Below are 22,021 nucleotides of genomic sequence, written 5' to 3'. Positions count from 1 at the left end.
ACTTTCTTTGCATACTTTTTTGTGCTTTCTGTATTTTGAATCATGTCGATGTATCACATGGTCAAAAATTAATTAAAACAAAACAAGCAAAAAAGAATAAATTGTCCTTAGAATTTTAGAATCAAATCACAGCATCTTGGAAACAAGAGAATTTCCAGGCCCTGCTGGAACACTCTGAGCTCTGGGGAACTCCCTCCTGGTGGGGCGGGCCTAGCTCTGGGTCAGCTCCACCTGGAAGGACCCTGCTCATGCTGCGATCTCACAGAGGGGCAGAGGGCAGAGGAAGGCACCTTGGCAGCTGGCACCAGCATGGACAATGGGATCTGCTTCCCTACATTGATCTGCCAGCTCCAGCTGGCTCAGCGGCTCTATAGGTCTCTCCACTAGGATCAAGCAGGTGTGACCTTACCTGCTGAGAGCCAGGCATGGCCCCAGAAGGTGACCACAGCATGTGCCAGCTGCACCTAGGGTGCCAGCTGGTACAGTTCTTTCAAATGCCAGCTTTGTGGCCAGGAGAAGAAAGTCCCTCACAGAGGGGACAGTGGAAGCCCAGAGGAGGCCTGTGAGTAGAGTGAGGGGCAGGAGGAAGGTGGAGGGACCAGGGGCTGCTCACGGCTCCTACCACTCTGAGACTTCAGTCTCTGGGGTCTGACTCTCAAGCTCCAGGCCTGTGTAACAAACCAACCTCAGCGCCTTCCTGGATGCTCACAGGCACCTCCCACTCCACACAGCCCAACCCAGGCTCATGCCATCCCCTCTTCCTTTCCTGTTCCACATCCGTCTTCCAGCTAGAAGTGAGCCCCTACCCTTGGAGTCACTCTGGCCCCATCTCATGGGCTCATGGTAGTTTCTGAACATTTCTGCCCTTTCCTAAATGGCAGGCCCACAGGGAGCCAGGCTCTGGGGAAAGGGAGATGATCCAAATGTTCCTGAGAGGGAGGGGCTCTGCCTTGTTAAGCTGGGTACCACTCTGTGCCCACCAGGGCCTCAAGAAGGCCAGGCATCAGAAACACACTTCAGCATTATGCCTGCAACGGACGTAAGGCAGAGAGTTAAGGCTCCAGAATTGTGTGAAGCCTGTCTGCTTTGGGCCCAGCCCTGAGGGGGTTACTGGGAACAGGGAGATGGAGGTTAACTCTGGCCTGCAAGGAGCACCTCGACTGGATGGGTCGGGGTCAGGAGCCAGACGAATACTAAAAACACAAAAACACAGCTCTTCAGACATGTAGCAGTGGGGGCTGCAGGGGCTGAGGAAGTCCCGGGAGAGAAGCCTGTGTATGTAGGAGAGGTACTGAGGAAGGGGTCTGAGAGAGAAAGGGAGGACAAGAGCAAAGTGCTAAACAGGGGAGGGAGGCAGACATGCTGGGAGAGCATGGGATGTCTCATGTAGCAGAAGCTGAGGGTGACTGTCCCATGACAGGTTGGGAGATGAGCAGGGGCCAGATCATGCCAGGTAGGGAAGTTTGGGTCATCCTGGGAGTGGTGAAAAGGCTTTAAGTTGGGGAATGCCGCCAGATCACAGTTTTCAAAAGAGCTCACCAAAGAAGGAAGAGGCGGGTGAGACCCGAGGCAGGGCCCCCGAGGGTGGGTGCTACGGTATGAGCTGTGGAGCTCTGCTGGTTAATCGCATGACTACGGGACCAGGAACCTGGATCTTCCATGTTTAAACTGGGAACCTTAGGCAAGTTAATTAACCTCTTTGTACTTCAGTTTCCCCAACCACAAAATGGAATGATAGCAGTACCTACATCACAAGGTTGCTGTGAGCGTTAAGTGAGTGAAGACGGGCGAGGTTGTGAGAAATGTGCTTGGCGCATAGTGAGTGCTCAGTATTAGCTATGAGAACAATTCTAACAGTGATCCGGGGAGGGATACGGTGGCCAGGCCCTTCCTCTGCTGCTGCCACCTCCAGCTTCCCCTGCCCTCTCCCCGCCCCAGCTGAGGCGGCCCTTACCTTGTGCAGCCAGTGCAGGTTCATCTGCTGCCCCACGGCAATGTGACATAGTGCCAGGACCTGAGGAGGGGCCCACAGGGTGATTGTCAGACCCGTGTGGGCGGGAAGACTTTGCCACTTTCTCAGACACCCTGCTCCCCACTGCTGCTCTGGGTCTGACCCTGGGCAGAGGTAGCAAACCTCCCTCCAGGCGATGGGAATGCCCTGCCCTCCCCAGCCCAGCCCAGACTAGCCAGCCTGAGCCTGGCCTCCTCCCAGATGATTCCAGGCCTCTAGGTTCTTCCTTTGTGGGATTCCCCATTAAGAGGTCACTGGGAGCTGCTGTACTTGGACTACGCAACTTCATTCATCAAACATTTTGGGAGTTCCAGTCCCTGGGATTCTGAAACAGACTTGAGCATGTCCCCAAGGAGCCCCCAGTCCAGCATGGGGGATCCACCTGCATCTCAGTGAGTGGAATATTGGGAGCAAGAATCCAAAGCAGAGGCTCCTGTAAGAGGAAGCCTGCAGTGGGCCCTCTCAGCCAGGACAGCTCTCACTGGGTCCAGGGCAAACACTCCAGGAAGGGGCAGCCTAGAGAGATGGGCAAAAGCAAGAGGACTTCCTCCCCTGGGGGACCCAGGCCTCAGAGGTGCAGCAGCCCTAGAGGCCCTGGGCAAAATCTGAATTCATGTGCCATATGTAGCCAACTTCCTACTAGTGGCATGAAATAGCTTCTGATTAGTTGCTATTACAAATTAACATAAAAATAAAAATTTTATACATATCTTTCTGTATTTTTGATTACTTCCTTAGGATAGATTCCTATAAATACAACATTCCTACAAATACAACTTTCCCCCTTATACTAGGGTGGCGCCCTCCATCAGCCTAGCACAGGCCCAGTCTCCCTTCCCCTGGGAGCAGGGCCACCTGCCCTCCGAAACAGCCCCACGTACCAGGAGGCCAGCGATGTACGCAAAGGCAGCAGCTGTGGTCACAAGGATGGGCACGGGCCAGTCGCTCCAGTAGCCCATGCGGTTGTAGAGGTACCTGCCAGGAGGAGAGGGGGCAGGGGTCAGACCTCCACCAGGCCACTGCCTGGCCCAGGAATCAAGATGGTCTCAGCCTCCACACAGACCACAGGCTGGGCTCAATGACCAGGCCCTGCCCACCCAGCAATGAGACTCAGTGTTTGCCTGATGCTATACCATGCCTGCTCATGGCAGCCACCCGGGGACCAAGAAATGTAAAGGAGAAAATAATGCCCCATAATCCTATTGGCCAGAAGTAATCATTCCCAAGACTGTGCTGGATCTTCCTCCTGTGGGTTCCCCCGCCCCTGTGCCTATATGTTTGTATAAACAGCAAAGCCAGGACCCCTTTGCACAAAGCAACACAGTCAGGAGCACGGGCTTTGAAGTGAGGCACGCAGGCTGGATTCAAACCCCCTCTCTTCTCTGCTTTTCACTGTCTTGCAGGACCTTGTGGAGGACAGGCTTCACTGAGTCTAAGATGCCATCAATTGTGACTGTCATCTCAACTTCAATGTTAAAATGTGAAAATTGGGGGTCTTAGAATTGACTGAATGTAATACTTGACTTCTCTGAGACTTAGTTTCCTCACCTATAGGATGGGGATAAGAAAGTGCCTTTTATGGGGTCTCATGAGGATAAAGTGAGGTGAGACGCATGGTAAGTACTCTAAACTCTCCTGGTTTTTGTTTGTTTGTTTGAGACAGGGTCTCTGTCACTGAGGCTGGAATGTAGGGATGTGGACATGGCTCACTGAAGCTTTGACCTCCTGGGCTCAAGCGATCCTCCTACCTCAGCTGGAACCACAGACACCCACCACCACATCTGGCTAATTTTTTTTTTTGTATTTTTTGTTGAGGCAGGGTCTTGCCATGTTGCCCAGGCTGATCTCAAACTCCTGAGCTCAAGTGATCCTCCTACCTCAGCCTCTCAAAGTGCTGGGATTATAGGCGTGAGACACCATGCCTGGCCAACTGTCTTCTCAACACAAGCATTTACTTATGCCAGTAAAAATCCTGAGAAAATGTGATTTTTAAAACAGCCACGTGGTTTTCCACTGAATTAATGTACCATATGTAACCAGCTTCCTACTAGTGGCATGAAATACTTTCTAATTCTTCACTATTATAAATTAACATAAAAATGAAATTTTTATACATATCTTTCTGTATTTTTGATTACTTCCTGAGGATAGATTCCTACAGATACAATTATAGGGTCAAAGAGAATGAATTTCTTTTTGAGACAGGGTCTTGCTATGTTGCCCAGGGTGAACTTGAATTCCTGGGCTCAAGCGATCCTCCCGTCTCAGCCTCCCTGGTGCCTGGGACTATAGGCACACACCACTGTGCCTGGTGGGAATGAACTTTTTAAGGGGCCTGATAGATAGTGCTTAGATGCTCTCTGCAAAGAATGAACCACCTACATCCTCCTTGTACAAAGGGGGAAACTGAAGCTTGAAAGAGGCAGCAACTTGTTCAAGGTCATTAGAAAATCCGAGTCAGCACCAGGCAGCTTCAGCCTGCTGTCATCTGGGACCTTGCCAGAGAGCTGGGAAGGGACACCAGGAAGACCCCATGGGGCATTTGCCCTCCCTGGCCCTCACCCTCAGAGTCCAGGGGAAAATCTACTGCCTGGCAGATCACTGAAGGCACTCACCTTACCATACAGTTGGGAAACTGAGGCCTGAAGAGGGGCAAGACTTGCTCCTGATAACTATTCCTGAAAGATGTTCTGGTCCCATTTGTCTCTCAAGTGTGACCCCTTTTGGCAGGGAGGTCCTTCAGGACAGCAACAGCCCAGACGGCCCTCCCTGGCCTTCCTGTCTAGTGCTGATCCCCGGCTGTCACTCACACCCTCTTACTATATGAATTGAATTATTCTCAGAGACTTTTCTTTTTTTTTTTTTTTTTTGAGACAGAGTATCACTCTGTTGTCCAGCCTGGAGTGCAGTGGTCTCCCAGCTACAGATGTGGTGTCCCAGGAAGCAGCCCTCATGTTTAGGTAGAGCTTTGAGTCTTCTCATGTTCATCATCTCACTTCATCCTCAGAGAGATCTGATGAGGTCAGCGTTACTCCCATTTTACAGAATGGGGTAAAATGCGATCTCGGCTCACTGCACTGCAACCTCCACCTCCCAGGCTCAAGCAATCCTCCCACCTCAGCCTCCTGAGTAGCTGGGACCACAGGCATATGCCACCACACCTGGCTAATTTTTTGTAGTTTTTGCAGAGGTGGGGTTTTTTCACGTTGCCCAGGCTGATCTTGAACACCTTGGACTCATGTGACCTGCCTGCCGGGCCTCCCAACGTGCTGAGATTACAGGCATGAGTCATTGTGCCTGGTTCCCAGAGACTCTTGAGACCATCAGGACTGGGCCAGGGCATCCTGAACCCCAGCACTGACTCCAAGAAACTGAGGTGACAGGCTGAAGAAGCTGCAGGTCTCCAGGCATCCCTAAGTGCCAGGCAGGCCTCCCCTTGCCACCTCCCCGACAGAGCAGGAACCCATCCTCCGCCTAAATCTCCCAGTGACAGGGAGTTCACTTTCTGGGCAGAGTGGGTGGCTCCATGGACATGATACAGTCAGGCAGGCTGAAGTTTCTGTCCCAGATCTGTCTGCTTCTTGCTGTGTGACATTGGATAGGCTACTTAACCTCTCTAAGCCTTAATCTCTTCAGTCTGTCCTCAATTCATGTTTTTGGCACTAACTGGTTGTGTGACCATGAATGAGTCTTGCCCCTCTCTGGGCCTCCATTTCCCCATCTGTACATGATGGGGGTAGACTTGATGATCTTCTAGGCAGCAGACTTCCAGTTTGGAAGAACTGTCCGGGTCTGCAGTTGAGGACCAATAAGGAACATTCCCTCATTTACTCATGATGGTGCCCATGCTTTGGACATCTGCAAAGATGAATAATTGATTTATGGCATTTAATAAAGGCCAGAGGCCACCTCTGGGACTCTGCCGGGGCTCCGGCTCATCTTGCTTGGCTGCCGCAGAGCAGGGGTGGGACCGCAGCATATTCTTGATTACGTTCATTAATAACAGAGGCACAGCCTGGTGCCATGCGGGGAAAAGTGGACACCCAGCTCCATGAACAGAGTCCCAGGATCATCACAGAATCCTAAACCACAGCCTGTCAGAAGCCCAGGGTCCTGAAAATCCCAAATACTAACATCATGCTGCCTCCCAGCTAGAGATGTGGTCTCCCAGGAAGCAGCCCTCATGTTTAGGTAGAGCTTTGAGCCCTGTTGTGTCCATCATCTCAGTTCATCCTCAGAAAGACCTGATGAGGTCGGAGTTATCCCATTTACAGAAGGAGAGGCTCAGAGAGCACCGGGGACTTGCTCACGGCCACGCTGACCTGAACATCTGATCAAAAGGAAGGAATAGGCCAGGCGCGGTGGCTCACACCTGTAATCCCAGCACTTTGAAAGGCCGAGGCAGGCGGATCACGAGGTCAGGAGATTGAGACGATCCTGGCTAACCCAGTGAACCTCGTCTCTACTAAAAATACAAAAACTTAGCTGGGCGTGGTGGCGGGCACCTGTAGTTCCAGCAACTCGGGAGGCTGAGGCAGGAGAATGGCGTGAACCCGGAATGCGGAGCTTGCAGTGAGCTGAGATTGTGCCACTGCACTCCAGCCTGGGCAACAGAGCAAGACTCCGTCTCCAAAAAAAAAAAAAAAAAAAGGAAGGAACAGCAATGGATGGGGAGTGAGGAGCCAGGCTTCCAAGCCCCAGCTCTGTCCCCAACTGGCTGTGTGACCTGGGCCTGTTTCCTTATCTGTCAATGGAACCCTGGGTCCTTGCCCCCTCCCATGACCTCCCACTGCTTAACAAAAGGCAGGCGATGGAATAGGGAAGAGGAAAAAAACAGGTGCCCCTCCTGTACCCAGGAAAGTGGCTCAGACAGCCCTGCCTTTGGATCTGAGGTACCCACAAAGGACCTTGAGCTGTCCCCAAGCTCATCTGCCAGCCCTGCCCAGGGCCTAGCTAAGGGAGTCAGGAGGCCTAGGATCCGGGGCTATCTCCTCTGCAGAGACCTCTGAGCTGTAGATTTCTTGTCTACAAAGGGGGTGACCAGAGGCCCCAGCCCCGGCTGAGCCCTGGCCCAGCCTTATGTCCCTATTTTCCATGGTCACAGCACCGGGAAGGAGCGTCCTGTGTCTCCCCAGTGGGCTTTGGCTCCTGTAAGCCTTTGTTCTTTTAGGCTTCCCTCCACCTCTTCAGGGGGCCAGAAATGCAGGCTGAATCATCAATGCAAGCACCAAGGGGTCTCCAAGACCAGCTCCTAAAGTTCCCCAGGTTTCAATCCCAGCCATTCTTTAAGGCCCAGTTCCCATGCCTCTTCCTCCAGGAAGCCTTCCCTAAATTCCCAGGGACTCCCCTCAGGGCATGGATCTCTCTTTGTGTCCTCCTCCTCTTTCTTGCCAGTCTGTGATACAATCCCCACCCACACCTCAGGCACTTCCCACTACAGTCCCACAGCAGCCTCCTCACCAAAGCCCTGGAGGCGGGCAGGACAGAGGCTCCCAGGGAGTAGGCCCTGCCCAGGGCCACACAGAGAGCTGGTGGCAGAGCTCAGAGGGCCAGCCTGGGAGACAGGCTCTAACTCCAGCCCCCAGGTCCCAGCTACTGGCTACCCGGCTCTGGGCCCTTCCTCCCCGGCCCACTGCCCCCACTCACCAGTTGAATTCATCATAGTCATTGTGGACTTCCCACCAGAAGTAGAGCCAGGTGAGCGTGAGGCCGAAGGTGAAGGTGAGGAGCAGGAACCAGAGGCGCTCCCACTGGAAGAGCAGAGGAGGAGGGGGTTAAGCGGGTCAGGGGCCAGCCCCTTAGGCTGCCTCCCAACAGAATGTGTTCCCCTCCCTCCCACTTTGTAGCCAAATCTGCCAGGCAGAAATTCCTGCCCTCTTTACCCTGGGAGAAACTGAGGTTCAGAGAGGGGAAGTGACCTGTCCACCATCACCAAGCCCAAAGTCACAGAGTGGTGGAGAGCCAGGGGCAGTCAGGGCCTCCCCGCCGGGGCTGTGCTCTTTTCACTGTGGCCTGCAGCCTTTCCATCATGTACTGCTCTCCCTGTTCTGGGGATGGCTCCCTTGGTGCGGGCACAGTGATCGGCAGTCTGTGAAGTCACATCCCGCACACACATGCCTACAAAGAAGGCACTGTTCTTCTCCACCTCTACCCCCTGCTACCGAAAAAAGCACTGAGGCCCAGAGAGGCCAAGTGACTTGCCCAGGTCACACAGCAAGTTAGCAGAGGATTAAGGACCAGCACCCTGGTCTCTGGACTGGAAGAAGTACAGAAGTGCTGTGTTCTGCTGCCTCCGCTGGGCCAGATACCCGTCTCCAGCCAGATGGAAGTGGGGTGGCGGGGGACACTGACACCACCACTGCTATTTCCTGAGGGGCCAGCTCAGGCGTCTGCAGGCACTTCCTCCTGGACCTCTGGTTTCTCCCTGCTTTCATCCGTCCCCTTATCTTGGAAGCACAAAAAGCTTGGAATATCCTGCATCCCGGGAAACTGCTGAGATCATCAGAACAAGTCAACAGCCCTTGAGGAGAGGTCAGTGTGAGGAAGAACCAAGACTACCTTTCTCTTGAGGGTGTGAAGTCCCGGAGGCAGCCCTACCTCTGGGCTCCCTGCTATGTTTCTAAACCATCCCAGTTTAACCTCTTCATGGCTCCTTACTGATAGCCGACCTGGAGTGTGGCCCCCTGATCTCTCCAGCTTCGACGTCCACAACCAGTTCCTACAACCTGGAAGGGCCACTGTCTGTGGGCTTGTTCCCTGAACATTCCCACTCACCTTTCAAGTCAGCTCAAATATCACTGCCTCTGTGAAGCCTCCCTGGATCCACCCTGCCACCCTCATGCCTGCTGCACTGCTCCCGCAGCATCAGCATCCCTCTGTCTAAACTCACGCTCTGCACACCATGACCTGCCCACTGTGTCCCCCAGACGAGTGTGGGTTCTGCAAGGATGGAGACTGAGCCGACTTCCACTCCACTAGTACTTTATGACCACATGCAGGATTGGGCAGGAAGGAGGGAAAGTCCTCTCACTGTCCAGAATCCCTCCATCCCCACACCATGCAGATACCATCAGTCTACCCGGGAACCTCAGATCCCTGTCACCACTTACAAGCTGTGTAACCTTGGGCAAAGTACTCATCCTTTCTGTAACTCAGTTTTCACCTCTGTGAAATGAGGGCAATACTAGTACTTATGCCATGGGATTGATGGAGAATTAAATGAGATAATATAAGTCAGGTGGCTTGGCAAGCACTCAGCACACTACCAGCGTATCTGTGACATCCTCTGCTTCTCCAGAATGTAGGAAAGGCCTTCATACCCTAATGGTCCATGACTCCATACCCACCAAGGGCCTGCTCCATGCCTCACCTTCGGCAAGAGGGCTAGTGCCTGGGTGACCCTCCTGCCCAGGTGGGTCACTCCAGTTGGGCGACTTGTGCTTGGGTGAGCAGCTGCCACCACTCCTTGTCATGTGCAGAGCCAGACTGCCTTGCTTAGCCTCACTTTGTACAGAAACAGAGAGGCAAAGGTGACGACACCCTGAGGCCCAGTATTTCTAGCAGGTTTAGGTTTGGGGAGGTGGCTTCTCAGAGAGTAGGCCACTTGTGTCTGCCCCAGCTGGATACAAGAATGGCACAAGCTCCAGTTCCAGGCACAGCAAAGCCCAGCCTTGGTCAAGAATAGGGAAACCCTGGCTAGGAGCAGGGCAGGACTTGTGCCCTTCTAGATCAATCGAACCGTAGGAGCCACCACCCAGAGAATGACTGAGTCCCTAGACTCAGTCCTGCCTCCCATGGAGGCAGTCTGGGTTTGCACATGACCGTCCCTCCACCATCCTCCAGCCAGCACCCCAGGACTAGTCTTTCTCAGAATCCCTCTTGCCACCTCAAATTCTTTTTTGCTCATAACAGCCTTCATTTCCTGCAGAGTGCTGCTGGTGAGTCCCACGCCAGCTTAAACATCTGAGTCTCGCAAAGGGTGAACCATGTCTTTAGACTGACACCCATCTGGTCATGTCATGCCCCAGCTTGAGTCTCCCACTGGCCAGAGCTTCTCAGTAGATATCAGGGCCTACTCTGGCCCAGGCCAGCTCTGTGCTTTATGCCCCATGCACAGAATTACATATGGTTCCCCAAACAGGCTCTCCAGACCCCAAGCCTTCACACAGCCGGAGCCTCCATCTAGAAAGCAACCTGTCTCTGCTCCATTAGGCAAACCCCTACTCCTTCCAGAGTGCTTCCTCCCTGAAGACTGCCCTGTCTCGCAGGGTGAATCCCATCTCCGCAGAGATCTGTAACCCATGCAGCCATCTCTCTTATGGCTCAGACCCCACAGTTCTAGAACTCTATACATGTCAGTCTCCCTGCTGTACATAAGTGCCTTGAGATCTCGGCAGTCTTTGTGTTCCAGGTGGCACAGGAACTTGAGAAAGATTTGATAATGAAATGATAGGTGAGGAAACACCCTTTCTCCTACCCTGGCATTTCACCAAGGTAAGAGATTTCCCTCAGGCTTAACACCCAATCCCCACAAAGAAGTGCCTAGTCTTCTACAGAGCCCACGCTGGCAGTGCTAGATGGCTGTCTGTCCACAGAGACCACTTTGCCTCCTCAGGGGCAAGGCCTGTGTGCCTCTGACCAGCAGAGAAGGTTCTGAGAGGGACCTAGGTGAGGGGTGAGCCTCGGCCTAGGATGGGTCTGGTCCCAGGCAAGTACCCCAGAGGCGGGAAGGTAGAGAACCTGCCATAGGCGCTGGGAAGACGTTCTGTGGCCGGGATGATGCAGGGCCCAGAGGCAAGGCTGACAGGGGGCCGGGAAGACCACAGGGGCTGGGAGGGCCCATGGCAGCCAGGGTCCTATGCCCCAAAGGCCATTGTCCTCACGTGTCCAAATCCTTACAGTGGAGCAAGGCAGGGCAAGAATGAGGGGCTGCACCTCCCACTCCTGGGAACCAGCCAAAACTAGAGCTGGCGGTGGTGGGGGGTCAGGCATCCAGGCATGGAAGGAATGCAGGCAGGGCCCAAGCAACAAGGCGTCAGGAACCCCATGATCAGAACTAGGGCATGAGCTGGGGTTGGGTCAACCTAGGGATTAAAGCCCTGGGAGCTGAAGCCGGAGGCCACAGGGAGCCTGTAGATGGGGACGAAGAGGCCCTAGCACAGAGGGAGGCAGGCAGCGGGGGTCACTCTAAGAACAATCAGAGGAAAACACTGAATGGCAGGGGCTGGAAGGAAGGGAAGGGGAAGTGAGGAAGTAGCTGGAGGAAGTGGCCTGGGGAGCAGCTTCACTGATAAAGAGGCCCCAATGGCACTAATGGTCCTTGTCAGGGCACATTACAGCAGAGAGAGGCCTGCCCGCTCCACCCATTAGCAAGCCAATCTGGCCCTGCTCCCAGAGACACGGAGCAGTGATCGCTGCCTCAATGCCCCGGCCACGGCCTCCTTCATCTCTCATAGTCTGCATAACACTAGGGATTGTTTATTTAGGGGTATCTACCCCCATTGCACAGAGGCTCAGAGAAGGGCCACCACATATGGCTGAGCAAGTTTTGCACTGCCCCCTAAGAAGTGCCACTCACATCATGGTGACCATCAATGTGCATATTTATTATGATGATTTGCTGGCACATGGCAGTCGTGTCCTAAGAAAGGGGCGCTTTTTGCTAATTTGCATAAAGGCTCAACACGGGTGAGTGGAGGGGAGTCAGAGGGGTCAGCAGGTAGGGGAGGAGTGGGGATAAGATTTGAACCCAGGCATACTGACTGGACTCTACAGGCCCCCCTTGGGAGGCAGCCTGAACAGCTCCCCTCAAAACCCACCTTGCCCTCTGGGACCCAGTATGGTGATCCCAGGTCCAGCCTGGTTCCCTGGATTTCTCTCCTCCATCTCTCTGACCCCTAGGCCAGACCTGATGCTCCTTCAGGAAGCCTTTCCATCCCTCCAGGCCTCAAAGGCCTCCCCTCCCTGACCATCCTCCACAGACTCTTGGCACCCACCACCGTGACCCTCAATCAAATTGTAAATTGTGGAGATGGAAAGAGCACGGGCTCTAAAGAGCTGGCTCTGCCACTCAACATGTCACTTGGCCCCTCTGAGCCTTGGTCTCCTTGCTGTAAATGGGAATAACAGCCCTTCCCTCGGAGGGAGGCTGTTAAATGAGCCGAAGGGCTTCAAGTGGCACACAGTAGGCGCATAATGAGGGCTGGCTCACTGGGCTGTGGGCTCCCTCAGGGCAGGAATAGCCTGAGCTGTCTCTATGTCCCCTGGTCCTAGCATCACGCTGGCCACAAGGTGGTGGTCACCTATGGCGTGAGGGACAGAAGGAGGTATGGATGTGAGACAGGGCGACAGAGGGGTGCTCAGGGCCACCAGTGGGCAGGACCATCGTGTAAGCCCCAGACTTACCCTCAGGGAGCAGGAGAAAAGCTGAGTGGGCTGGGGCTTGGGGAACAGCTGGCTCCTAGGGTAGGCATCAGGAGGAGTGTGCTGGAGGCTGCCCAAGGAGGGACCAGACAGGGTGAGCAGCTGGGGCAGGAGTGGCCCCTGGCTGTGGATGGGGTAGGATGCTGATTCCTGCCCCAGGGGATGGAGGCTGAGGTCAGAGCTGCTGCGATGGAGAATCCTGGAGGCTCCATCCCAGAGGTTGCTGCATTTCCTTCCATTCTTACCCTAACCCTCCAGAAACAGGAGCCCCTCTGTAGCAATCTGGGCAATTGTGGGTCAATTTCCCTGAAGGCCAGTCCTTCTCCTCACTGTCTCCTGAGGATGGTCATGTCTTCTCTTCACCCCTCCTTGTCTCTGTCCTGTCCCACCCACCCCAGAGCCCTCCATGTTCAGAGAAGAACACAGAGAAAGACCTCATTAGCAGCGGGAGCTCGTAGAGTCACAGAGCACAACTGCAGCCGCAACCCTGGCCCCACACAGGACACATGGACATGGCCGCTGGGGTGGGATGGCTCTGCTGCTGCCTTTTGCCACGGTTACAGGCCCCTGCCACTGTAGACTGCAGCCCCAGGCCAAAATGCACACAGCTGCCCCTCCCACTACTAGGGACCCTGAAGGTTATGGAGCACCTCCCCTGGGTCCCTTAACAGAACCTGCGGTCTAAACATCTCTCTGAACGTTACAGACTTTCAGAATCGCAGAGCTCCCCTGCCTGTCCCCTTGCCCTGGGGCAGAGAGTGTGTCTGCAGCCTCCAGGACAGGAGCTTACCCTGCTCTACTCCACTGGCTCCTGGGAAGCGGTCTCTCCTTCCAGATGCTGCCTGGTCCTTCTGTGGACTCAAAATTCTCCCTTCCAAGACATGGAGCCTGACAATGGGAGGCTGGGTTGAGGGAGTCTAGCAATATTGGGTTTGAATCCCAGACTGGCCACGACTGAGTGACCTTGGGGAAGACATTTACCTTCTCTGTGTCCCAGCTTCCTGCTCTGTAAAATGGGGACAGTATCGGCATGCTGCACAGACCACTGAAGCCTCCCGTGCACAGTGTCTGGTGAGACTGACCTTCTGGGCAGGGGAGTTATTGCCCTCCCCCCGCTCCCCGGGAGGTGGAGCTGAAATCTGCCTCCTCCACTGCTCCCCTGCAGCTGGTTCTCTGATACCACACAGAACAAGGCCAACCAAAGGGTAAGAAATATTGGGGTCAAATGACTACAGAGTGGAGAATACACAAAAGAGCTGGATTTTCACACGGGCCCTTCTCCCCACTGGCTGTGTGGCTGTAGGTCAATCGCTCAGGACCTCTGACCTCAGATTCCTCCTCTGTTCACAGAATGACATCACCACCACCTCACAGGAGGACTGCCAGGCCCCAGCACGATTACAGATGTAAGCTGTAAGTCGCCAAATCCAGGATCGTTCCTGTAATTATCATTTCGCATCTGACAGACCTTTAATTATGTGAAGACAGTGATCAAGCCTTTCCTCCCTGCTCTACACCACATCTCTCCAGCTGCTGAGGACAGCCAGGTTGATTGCCTGACCCCAACCCAGAGTGGGTGCCATGGTCAGCCAGATGCAGAGGCCAGGCCTGGCTCTGTAGGCTGTGGCGCTGGGAGCCCGCACCAATGGAGGAAGAAGACCCTGGCACAACAGCTGCCTGATCTCACTCACAGGCTGCATCCTGGGCTGTCGGGAACAGAGCCCTGTGTGAGCTCACCATGGCACTGGGGGACTGGGGCTGGGTGGGGATGGTACTCCTAAGAGCCCTTTACTTGCTGCATCTCATCATCCCCACAGTTCTTCGAAGCAGAGGAAACCAAGTCTCAGAGGAGGGAACAGACTTGCCAAGGTTACAAGGGGCACACATAATGGTGGAACCACAATTCACAACCAGGTCTGTGTACCTCCAGTGTCCCCAGCCATCTCGGGGCAACAAGGGGCAGAACATGTAAATTATCCTTGCCTGACCAAGGAGGAAACAGGCTCAGAGGAACAGGGCCTTGCCCAAGGTCACACTTTGAGTCACAGGCAGCGCCAGAGCAGGGACCCTAGGATTTCAGAGTTAACTAAGATGTCAGAGATTATCTTGCCTCATCTCCTAAAGATCCAACTAAGAAATGGAGAAACCACGATCTAAAGAAGGAGAATGGCCTGGAAATGTGGGCAAGAGATTAGGACATTAGTATATTAGTGCAAAAATCATGGGGAATTCAACTTACGGTGTTGGGACATCTGGATATTCATTTGGTAACAACTATAATTAGACCCCCACCTCACACCCCATACCAAACTAAATCTCAGTGTCTCTCCTCCACATCCTTACCACCCTTCTCTTCCAGTCATCTACATACATGTGTTGAGCCCTTAGACACTCAGAGATAAATCAGGCCACCCTGAGCCAAGACTGGCAGCAAACAGCTCCAATCCTGGGAATTGGTGTGGTGAGCAGGGAAAACACAGGTTGCTTAGGAGCTCAGAGCCCAGATCCCTAACACTGTTAGTTATAGGAGGAGGGGTGAGCTAGAAGCCTTCCTGGAGGAGGAGACACCTGCAGCAAAGTGGAAGGAAAGGGCTTGTTGAGAGGACAAGGTTGGGGAGCCTCAATCCAGACAGAGAAAAGGAGCAGAGGGCCTGAAGGCACAGGGCAAAGCAGGCTTTGTTTTGGGGAACTGGTTCTTTATGGGCTTATAAAAGCTTTCCCTATATCAGAGAATCAGCCTTCACACACGCTGTATATTTTTTCTCATATATCATTTGAATTAATTTTATTTATCATGCTTTCTGCACAGAAATTTAAATTTTTATATAGTCAAATCTATCCCTCTTTTCCTTTATACATTTTGCCTCTGGTATTGTATTTAAGAAGGGTGGCCCAATATTATATATTTAAGTAATATTTTACACCCACGATTTCTCAGCTTCATTGTTTACATTTCAATCTGCAATCCACCCGTCCGACATCCATCTATATCTAGTTCCATATGGATGTCACGTGTGCGGAGAGAGGTTTAAAAGCCTTATCTCTAAAGCATGAAGACTAGAATTTCTTTTACATCTTTCCAAGTTGTTTAAATTTTTTCAACAAATGTATGCCTTCAAAATGGGAAAAAAGTTTAAAAATAGAAAAAAATACATCTTAATCCATCTGCAATTTATTTTGGTGTGAAGTAAGAGGCAGGGATCTAATTTTACTTTCACCAAATGGATGCTTCAGCTGTCCCTACATCGTTTGTGATACTGGTAGTACTTTCTACATTCGTTCACCACACAGTGAGTTCTCAAATGCCTGTGGTTGTGTTTCCAGGTTTTCCAACCTGGCCCAAGGCAGCCCCTTGCCCCTTGTGTGGGCTCTGCCTGGCACAGCTCCTTCCTGCTTGGCCAAGCCCTCTCCCCAGTGGTTCCAGCTCTTCTTTGAGGTCCCAGAGCCCAGCTGCGCCCTCAGCACATGGTCCTACAGAGACCAAGAGGGAGAGATTGAGGAGTGCCTACCCCTGAATCTGTCACCTGCAAGCCAAATCTTGGGCATCTCAGCTCTTCCAATGGTCAGTCTGTTCCACCTTCACCAAGTTCCAAATGGGGGGACTGATGCATGGGAAAGCCTAGGAAATGTCAGCTGGAAAGGGTGCAGGGAGCCCCCAAAAGGGAGAGATGGGCAAGCTATGCAGGATTACCCTGGCCCTGATCCGGGAGATTTGGGGGAGGTGGCGGCCTGGGGAGGTTGGAGAGATATTGCAGCATTAGGGCCAAGCAGGGAAAGGGATTAGAATCCCCACCCCCAGCTGGCTCCTGACAGCCTAAGAGGTTGGATTTATTTTTCTGGACTACAGAGTGCTGGGCAATCAGGCCTCTGTCCTTGCTTCTGCTGGGGTGCACTCAGAGTGGTTCATTAGGCAGGAGAATGCAATTAAGTCCTGCCTGGAGCACCCTGTCTCTCCCAGCCTATCCCTTCACTGGCATCAGCCCCTTGGGGAGACATGAGCAGAAAGGCTGAGGGGCCCTTAGGAAGGACCATCCCAGATCCCTTCTCAGGGATGGGTGGCCATAGTCCCCTGGTAATGCTCCATCTCCTGCCCCACCCTTGCTCCATAACCCAACACTCAAGGTGTTCACAGAGTGTCATCAACAAGACTTAGCCACTTCCCCTGGAGCGTGGCATGGTCATGCCAGGTGCCCTTGGTGCTATTCTGCGAGGAGCTAGGCAGGGTGTGGAGGTTTCCGAAGGCAAGAGACTGGATAGCTTTATCGCAGCGATAAATCCCCACCTCCTTGTGCTGCAACAAACCAGCCCCTCCTCTTTCTCTCTCGTGGATGTAATAATATCATCTCCTAGTTTCTTATCCTTATAGGAATCCTGCAATTTTAGAAGTGGGAAAAATAAAGCTCAGAGGGCCTCTCTCTCACCCCTGCCGGGCCTCTTTTCCTCAAAGCACTGGAGGAGAGAAAGCCATCACTTTGAAAGTTTGTAGGGAGGGCACGTTTTCTGCAGGGTTGGAACAATGGTCTCTTCGGTACAAGGCAGGAGGCACATTCCTATCCACGATCTAATTGTATCTGCAGGACATAGATTCATACCTCCACTTAACCCACAAGCAAGCTCAGGCCCAGAGAGGGTCTGGGCCTGACCTGACATCACACACTCACTCACTGGAAGGCAGGGTCAAGTTCAGACTGCAGCTCCCTTGCCAGGAATGTCCAGTGGCATCTAGCTCTATCCAGCCACACCCTGGAGCCCATCTTAAAGGCTGCTTCATCCCTGAAGCCTGCCCTGATTTCCTGAGTGGGATCCATTCTTTCCAGCTCCATATCCTGGACACAAATCCACATGGCTGACAGGACAAAAAGTGGGGACCAGCTGGGAACCTCATCTCTTCCTCCCTCTTGTGCACTGGCAGAGCCCAATTCCAGCTCCAAGGGTGATCTGGGAGGTCCCTCTGGCTGAGGCAGCACCCTCCACTGCCAACCACTGCCAGGAGCACAGGAGGCAGCACCAAGAACGCAGCACGCACCCGTCCACACATGTACGCCTACATTCTCCACCAGCTCTCTAGGGGTTCAGCCGCCCCACCTGGTCAGCAAGATGGCAGTCACATCCCCTAACTACTTCCTCACTCGCTTATGAACACATATGCTCAATCCTCCTTCCAGTCATTCATTCAGCAAATCTTGTCCGAGGACCTCCTCTGAGTCAGGTTCCTGGAGTGTGCAGGCCCAGGCCCTTTCCTAAAAAGAGTTCAGTGGGAAACAAAAAATCACAATCCACATGGCCAGCACAGGTCAACGTGCTGTCGGACCCCAGGGGAGCGAGGAAGGCGGGGAGAGAGAGCAGTGAGGAGAGAAAGGAAGAGGAGGGCTATTTTTTGGCAGAAGTTGGGGGCATGGAGGGGGATTTGCAATGAGTCTTAAGGGGCAGAGAGGAGAAAGGGTATTCCAAGCAGAGGGAATGGCAGGAGCAAAGGCCCAGTGCTATGAAGGGTGAGGTTATCCTGGGGATGCGGAGAAGCTCAGGGTGGCTGGCATGGACGAGCATGGAGGGGAAGGGGCAGAGGAGCTGGGGATGGATTTGCCTAGAGTGAGTGTCTTCCTGCCAAGGCAGGGTGATGGGGGGCTCTCATCATATCCCATCATAGGAGACAGGCAACTGGGGTTGGGGAGGCTTATTTGTCTGTTCTACCCACCCCTCCTGTGCTATTCCTGGACTCTACCGAGACCGCTCTTCTCTCACTTGCTCCTGTGGCACAGCATGGGTTCCCATCTCCAGGACCGGCCTCCATCCACCCACGCTGGGCATCACGGAAGGATGAGATTCACTGTCAGACACTCCTTCCTCTGCAGCTCAGTCCACAGCCAGTCCACGGATGATAACTTCTAGGTGTCTCTGGAATGCCTCCCCTGGCCTGCATCCCTGTGTATACCTCCTCACTCCCCACACAGACACCTGAGGCCTCACTGGCCCTCCCACCTCCACCTGAGGGCCCTCAGAGCATTCTCCACAATTTGACCACAGTGCTCCTCACACAGCCTGAGCCTGGCTCAGGCCCCCACTTGCCCAGGATGAAGCCCAGGCTCTTCAGTACAGCTTCAGGCTCAGGCCTACTGAGCAGCACCCTTCCCCCTCCCTGCACCTGAGCCGGTGGACTGAGTTCCTTTCAGTTCCTGAACACAAGACACTTGTGCACACGGTTCCCCCTACCCCGAACATTTCCCCGGTATGGGGAGATGGGGCTGATCCTCCCAGAGGCCAGCTCAGGCAAGCCTTCCCTGCCCCCAGGGTTTCCCCAGGCCTCCAAAATGATCACCCTGGGTGGTCCCGGTGTGTCTGTTCTTGTCTGTTCCGCCACAAGCCTGGGGGCCCTTCAAGGGAGGGGAGAACCAGGTCTGATACACTTATGACCCCAGAGCAGGTAGCAGGACAGGTTTGTTGATTGAATAAGTAATCAGGGCACCCCAGACAAGACTGTTTGGTGTGGAACAGATGAGAAGGCACAGGCCTGGGGGTGTGAGCGGGGTCAGTGCAGGCTGTGCCCTCAGCCGCTTGGCCTGAGTAACTCCCTTGCTCTTCCTGGAGGAAATCAATTAAGATTATAGCAGCCTTCAAAAGGTAAATGTACTACGGAAGTGCAAGAATTGGCTATCATGGTCTGTCTCTTTCAATGTCTCTGGCTGGGAAGTTCCTCCAGGCATCTGACCTATATCCGTCTCTAAAGAGAAGCTGGTTTTGACACTGCCTTTTGCAGACACAGTCTTCAGGGGACCCTGTGGGGATGGCCTGAGAACAGTCTTCTGTCCTACCAAGTCCTTAATTGGCAGTATTAGAGTAATGAGTCACAGACAACAACCAATTAATTATCCCCAGTTATAAAAAGCTCTGCTTCCCCTTCCTGGCTGTGGAGTGAGCCCGGCCTCCTGCTGCCAGGCTCCTCCACTCCTCAGAACTGGGGGCAAGAGAAGAGGCCATTTCACCTCTCTGGTCCTTGGTTTCCTGCTTCTTTATTTGTTAAGTGTGTGTCCTGGGGGGCTGGGGGGCAAAGGCTTGGAAGAGGTGGGAATGTGTCAGGCTGGGGGCAGGAACGAGGGAGAGGAAGGGGCCCTTCCCAGGCTCTCTCCATGCACACTCTCCACTTCCCAGGATCCACTTCAGGGCCCAGGGTTGGATCCTAACCAGGGAAACACTGAGGCTTCCAAGCCTGGCATTCAAGGCTACTCCCCATCTTGTCCCAAATGCTCCTGGTGCAGTGCTCTTTCTCCTCCATCAGGCAACTTCCCAAGTCCCCCTGCCTTTCTTCTTCCAGCAAACTGTCACTTAAACCCACATCTTCAACACACGCCATCTTCCCTAGTCTCCAGCAGTTTAGGCTGCAAATCTATCGTCAGCCTGTGTGGCTGATTTCTCCATGTGTAAAATGGGCACACAATGAAACATGGCCCATGGAGATGTTACAACAATGACCAGGACAATGCATGTAAACCGTTTGCTCCCTGCATACAGTAGGTACTCAATAAATGTTAACAGATACTATTTTTTTTTTTGAGACGGAGTCTCGCTCTGTCGCCCAGGCTGAAGTGCAGTGGCCGGATCTCAGCTCACTGCAAGCTCCGCCTCCCGGGTTCACGCCATTCTCCTGCCTCAGCCTCCCGAGTAGCTGGGACTACAGGCGCCCGCCACCTCGCCCGGCTAGTTTTTTTTTTTTTGTAGTTTTAGTAGAGACGGGGTTTCACCGTGTTAGCCAGGATGGTCTCGATCTCCTGACCTCGTGATCCACCCGTCTCGGCCTCCCGAAGTGCTGGGATTACAGGCTTGAGCCACCGCGCCCGGCCGATACTATTACTTTCATACTTCATTTTCCAGCCTAAGAATGAGAATAAAATGCCTTGTGACTCTCCCACCTTTCAGCCCATTTCGCAGATGAGACCCAGGGAGATCTGGTTTCACAAGAGTTGAACCCAGGCTTCTCTGAGTTGGGAGATACAGGAGGAGAATCCCCCCTGGGGCGGCAATGGTGAGAATAAGGAGAGACACCAGGCTCACTGGCAGAGCCCTCTCCACCACCCCTCAGCCCAGGCAGCTCTCCTCTCCCTGCCAGCCCCCATGGAGCTCACGCAAGGCCTCTATTTGTTCAGCAAAATTTCTGGAGCCCCTACCCTGCACCAGTCATGTCTTTGAGAAACCAGATTGCTATTCCTTCGTTGTGAGAGTCCAGCCCCATCGCTGCCCTCACCCACTTGCCTCAGGGAGGAATAGGGACAGAAAAGAGAAACAGGGAGAGAGAGAAAGGATGAGGGGTAGAGGCTTGGAACCAGGAAATAGGAGACAGGGGGTGGAGCAAAGTGAGCAACTGCAGGGAGAAAGGGGCGGGGGAGCAGAGGATGCTCATCTTCAGCTATGAGTTTGGGGTCACCTGAGGTGAGCTCAGCCCTTTCTGCAGAGGCGCTGCCACCCAGAGCTGCTGCAAAACCTATACCCTCTCCTTGCCTAGCTCATGGCCCCCTGCTGCCCCTCCAGCCTTGGCCCCAGACCCCTGCCCCAGATTGGTGACCCAGACCCTAGCCTTGCAGGGTACGTTCTGTTCTGGTTCTCAGTCAGCTCAAAACCAGCCTCGGCCCACCTCCTCCACTCTGGGCCCTGTGCTGGCCGCAGCCAAGACCATCACTTCCTGACTCCATGCCTATGACTGGCCAGCCTTGGTCCCACCAAGGGGATGAGACTCCTGGGAGATACGCCTTCCCCAGCGTCTGCCCCTATGGCCAAGGGGCTTCCTGCCTGGGAGCTCAGCCATCCTTCTTCTCCCCTTAGCCTCAGCTGTCTCCCCACCCCATTCACACCAGTGGCTGCTGGACCTCCACTGCCTAGGTCCAGATCCAGAACAGAGTGTGGAGCATGGCAGTGTGTCCACGGGATTCTGAAGCCATGATCACAACCTATCTCCCATTTCAGAGATGGAGAGGCTGAGGCTTGGGCATCTGGAATGACCTGTCTCAATGGCTAGTCATAGCTGGCACTGTGCTGGTCACATCACAGCCCTCATCACATGTCATGGCCCAGTGGCTCCTTGAGAGGAGTGTGTCTCCCCTCCAGTTCACAGGTGAGGGAGCTCACAGGCAACTAGATTCAAGTAGTTGCACCACCAAAACCTGAATCCATCTGACTCTAGAGCCCACGGCCTGTGCCCCTCCACGTAAGAGGGAAAGCTGTGACATATGGTATCTCAGAGGGCTTCCCAGCAGGGGCCTGGAGTGGAGAGACCGGGGCTCTAGTATTGACGTTGCCAGGGGCCTGCTTTGGGCAGGTCCTTCCCTCTCCTTTGCCTCAGTTTGGCCACTTGACTCCTCTGTGGCTGGGAGTGGGGAGATGGCAGTGAATCAGGCCTGGTGCCCACCCTGGCAGTTCCTGCTTTTTACTGTTTGGGGGTCATGAACCCAGGCTCCTCAGTCTAGGGCTCTATTCCTCATCAGCACAGGCAGAGGAGGGCAGACAGGTGGATAAGCTTCACCAACCTCCCCAGAGAGACAGCCAGGCCTACTGGGCCTCTGACATCAGTGGCAGCCAACACCCCCCCACCCCCCACCTCCC

General features: G+C 53.8%; 1 protein-coding gene across 3 annotated transcripts in view; it reads right to left on the bottom strand.

Annotated features, from left to right (window-relative positions):
• The window catches only part of GDPD5 (glycerophosphodiester phosphodiesterase domain containing 5), a 94,339-nt gene that overhangs the window by 19,623 nt on the left and 52,695 nt on the right, over positions 1-22,021 (bottom strand). For all 3 annotated transcript variants that reach the window (XM_012002025.1, XM_012002024.1, XM_012002026.1), the window contains 3 exons: positions 7,658-7,761; positions 2,893-2,986; positions 1,955-2,014 (listed from right to left, as the gene is read on the bottom strand). In XM_012002025.1, the coding sequence (XP_011857415.1) occupies positions 1,955-2,014; positions 2,893-2,986; positions 7,658-7,761 (258 nt within the window). The remainder of the gene's footprint in view (positions 1-1,954; positions 2,015-2,892; positions 2,987-7,657; positions 7,762-22,021) is intronic.

The sequence above is a fragment of the Mandrillus leucophaeus genome, unplaced genomic scaffold (genome assembly GCF_000951045.1).
Source record: "Mandrillus leucophaeus isolate KB7577 unplaced genomic scaffold, Mleu.le_1.0 Scaffold674, whole genome shotgun sequence".
NCBI lineage: Eukaryota > Metazoa > Chordata > Mammalia > Primates > Cercopithecidae > Mandrillus > Mandrillus leucophaeus.
Note: the sequence above shows the minus strand (reverse complement) of the source record. Positions and strands in the feature narration are given on the sequence as shown.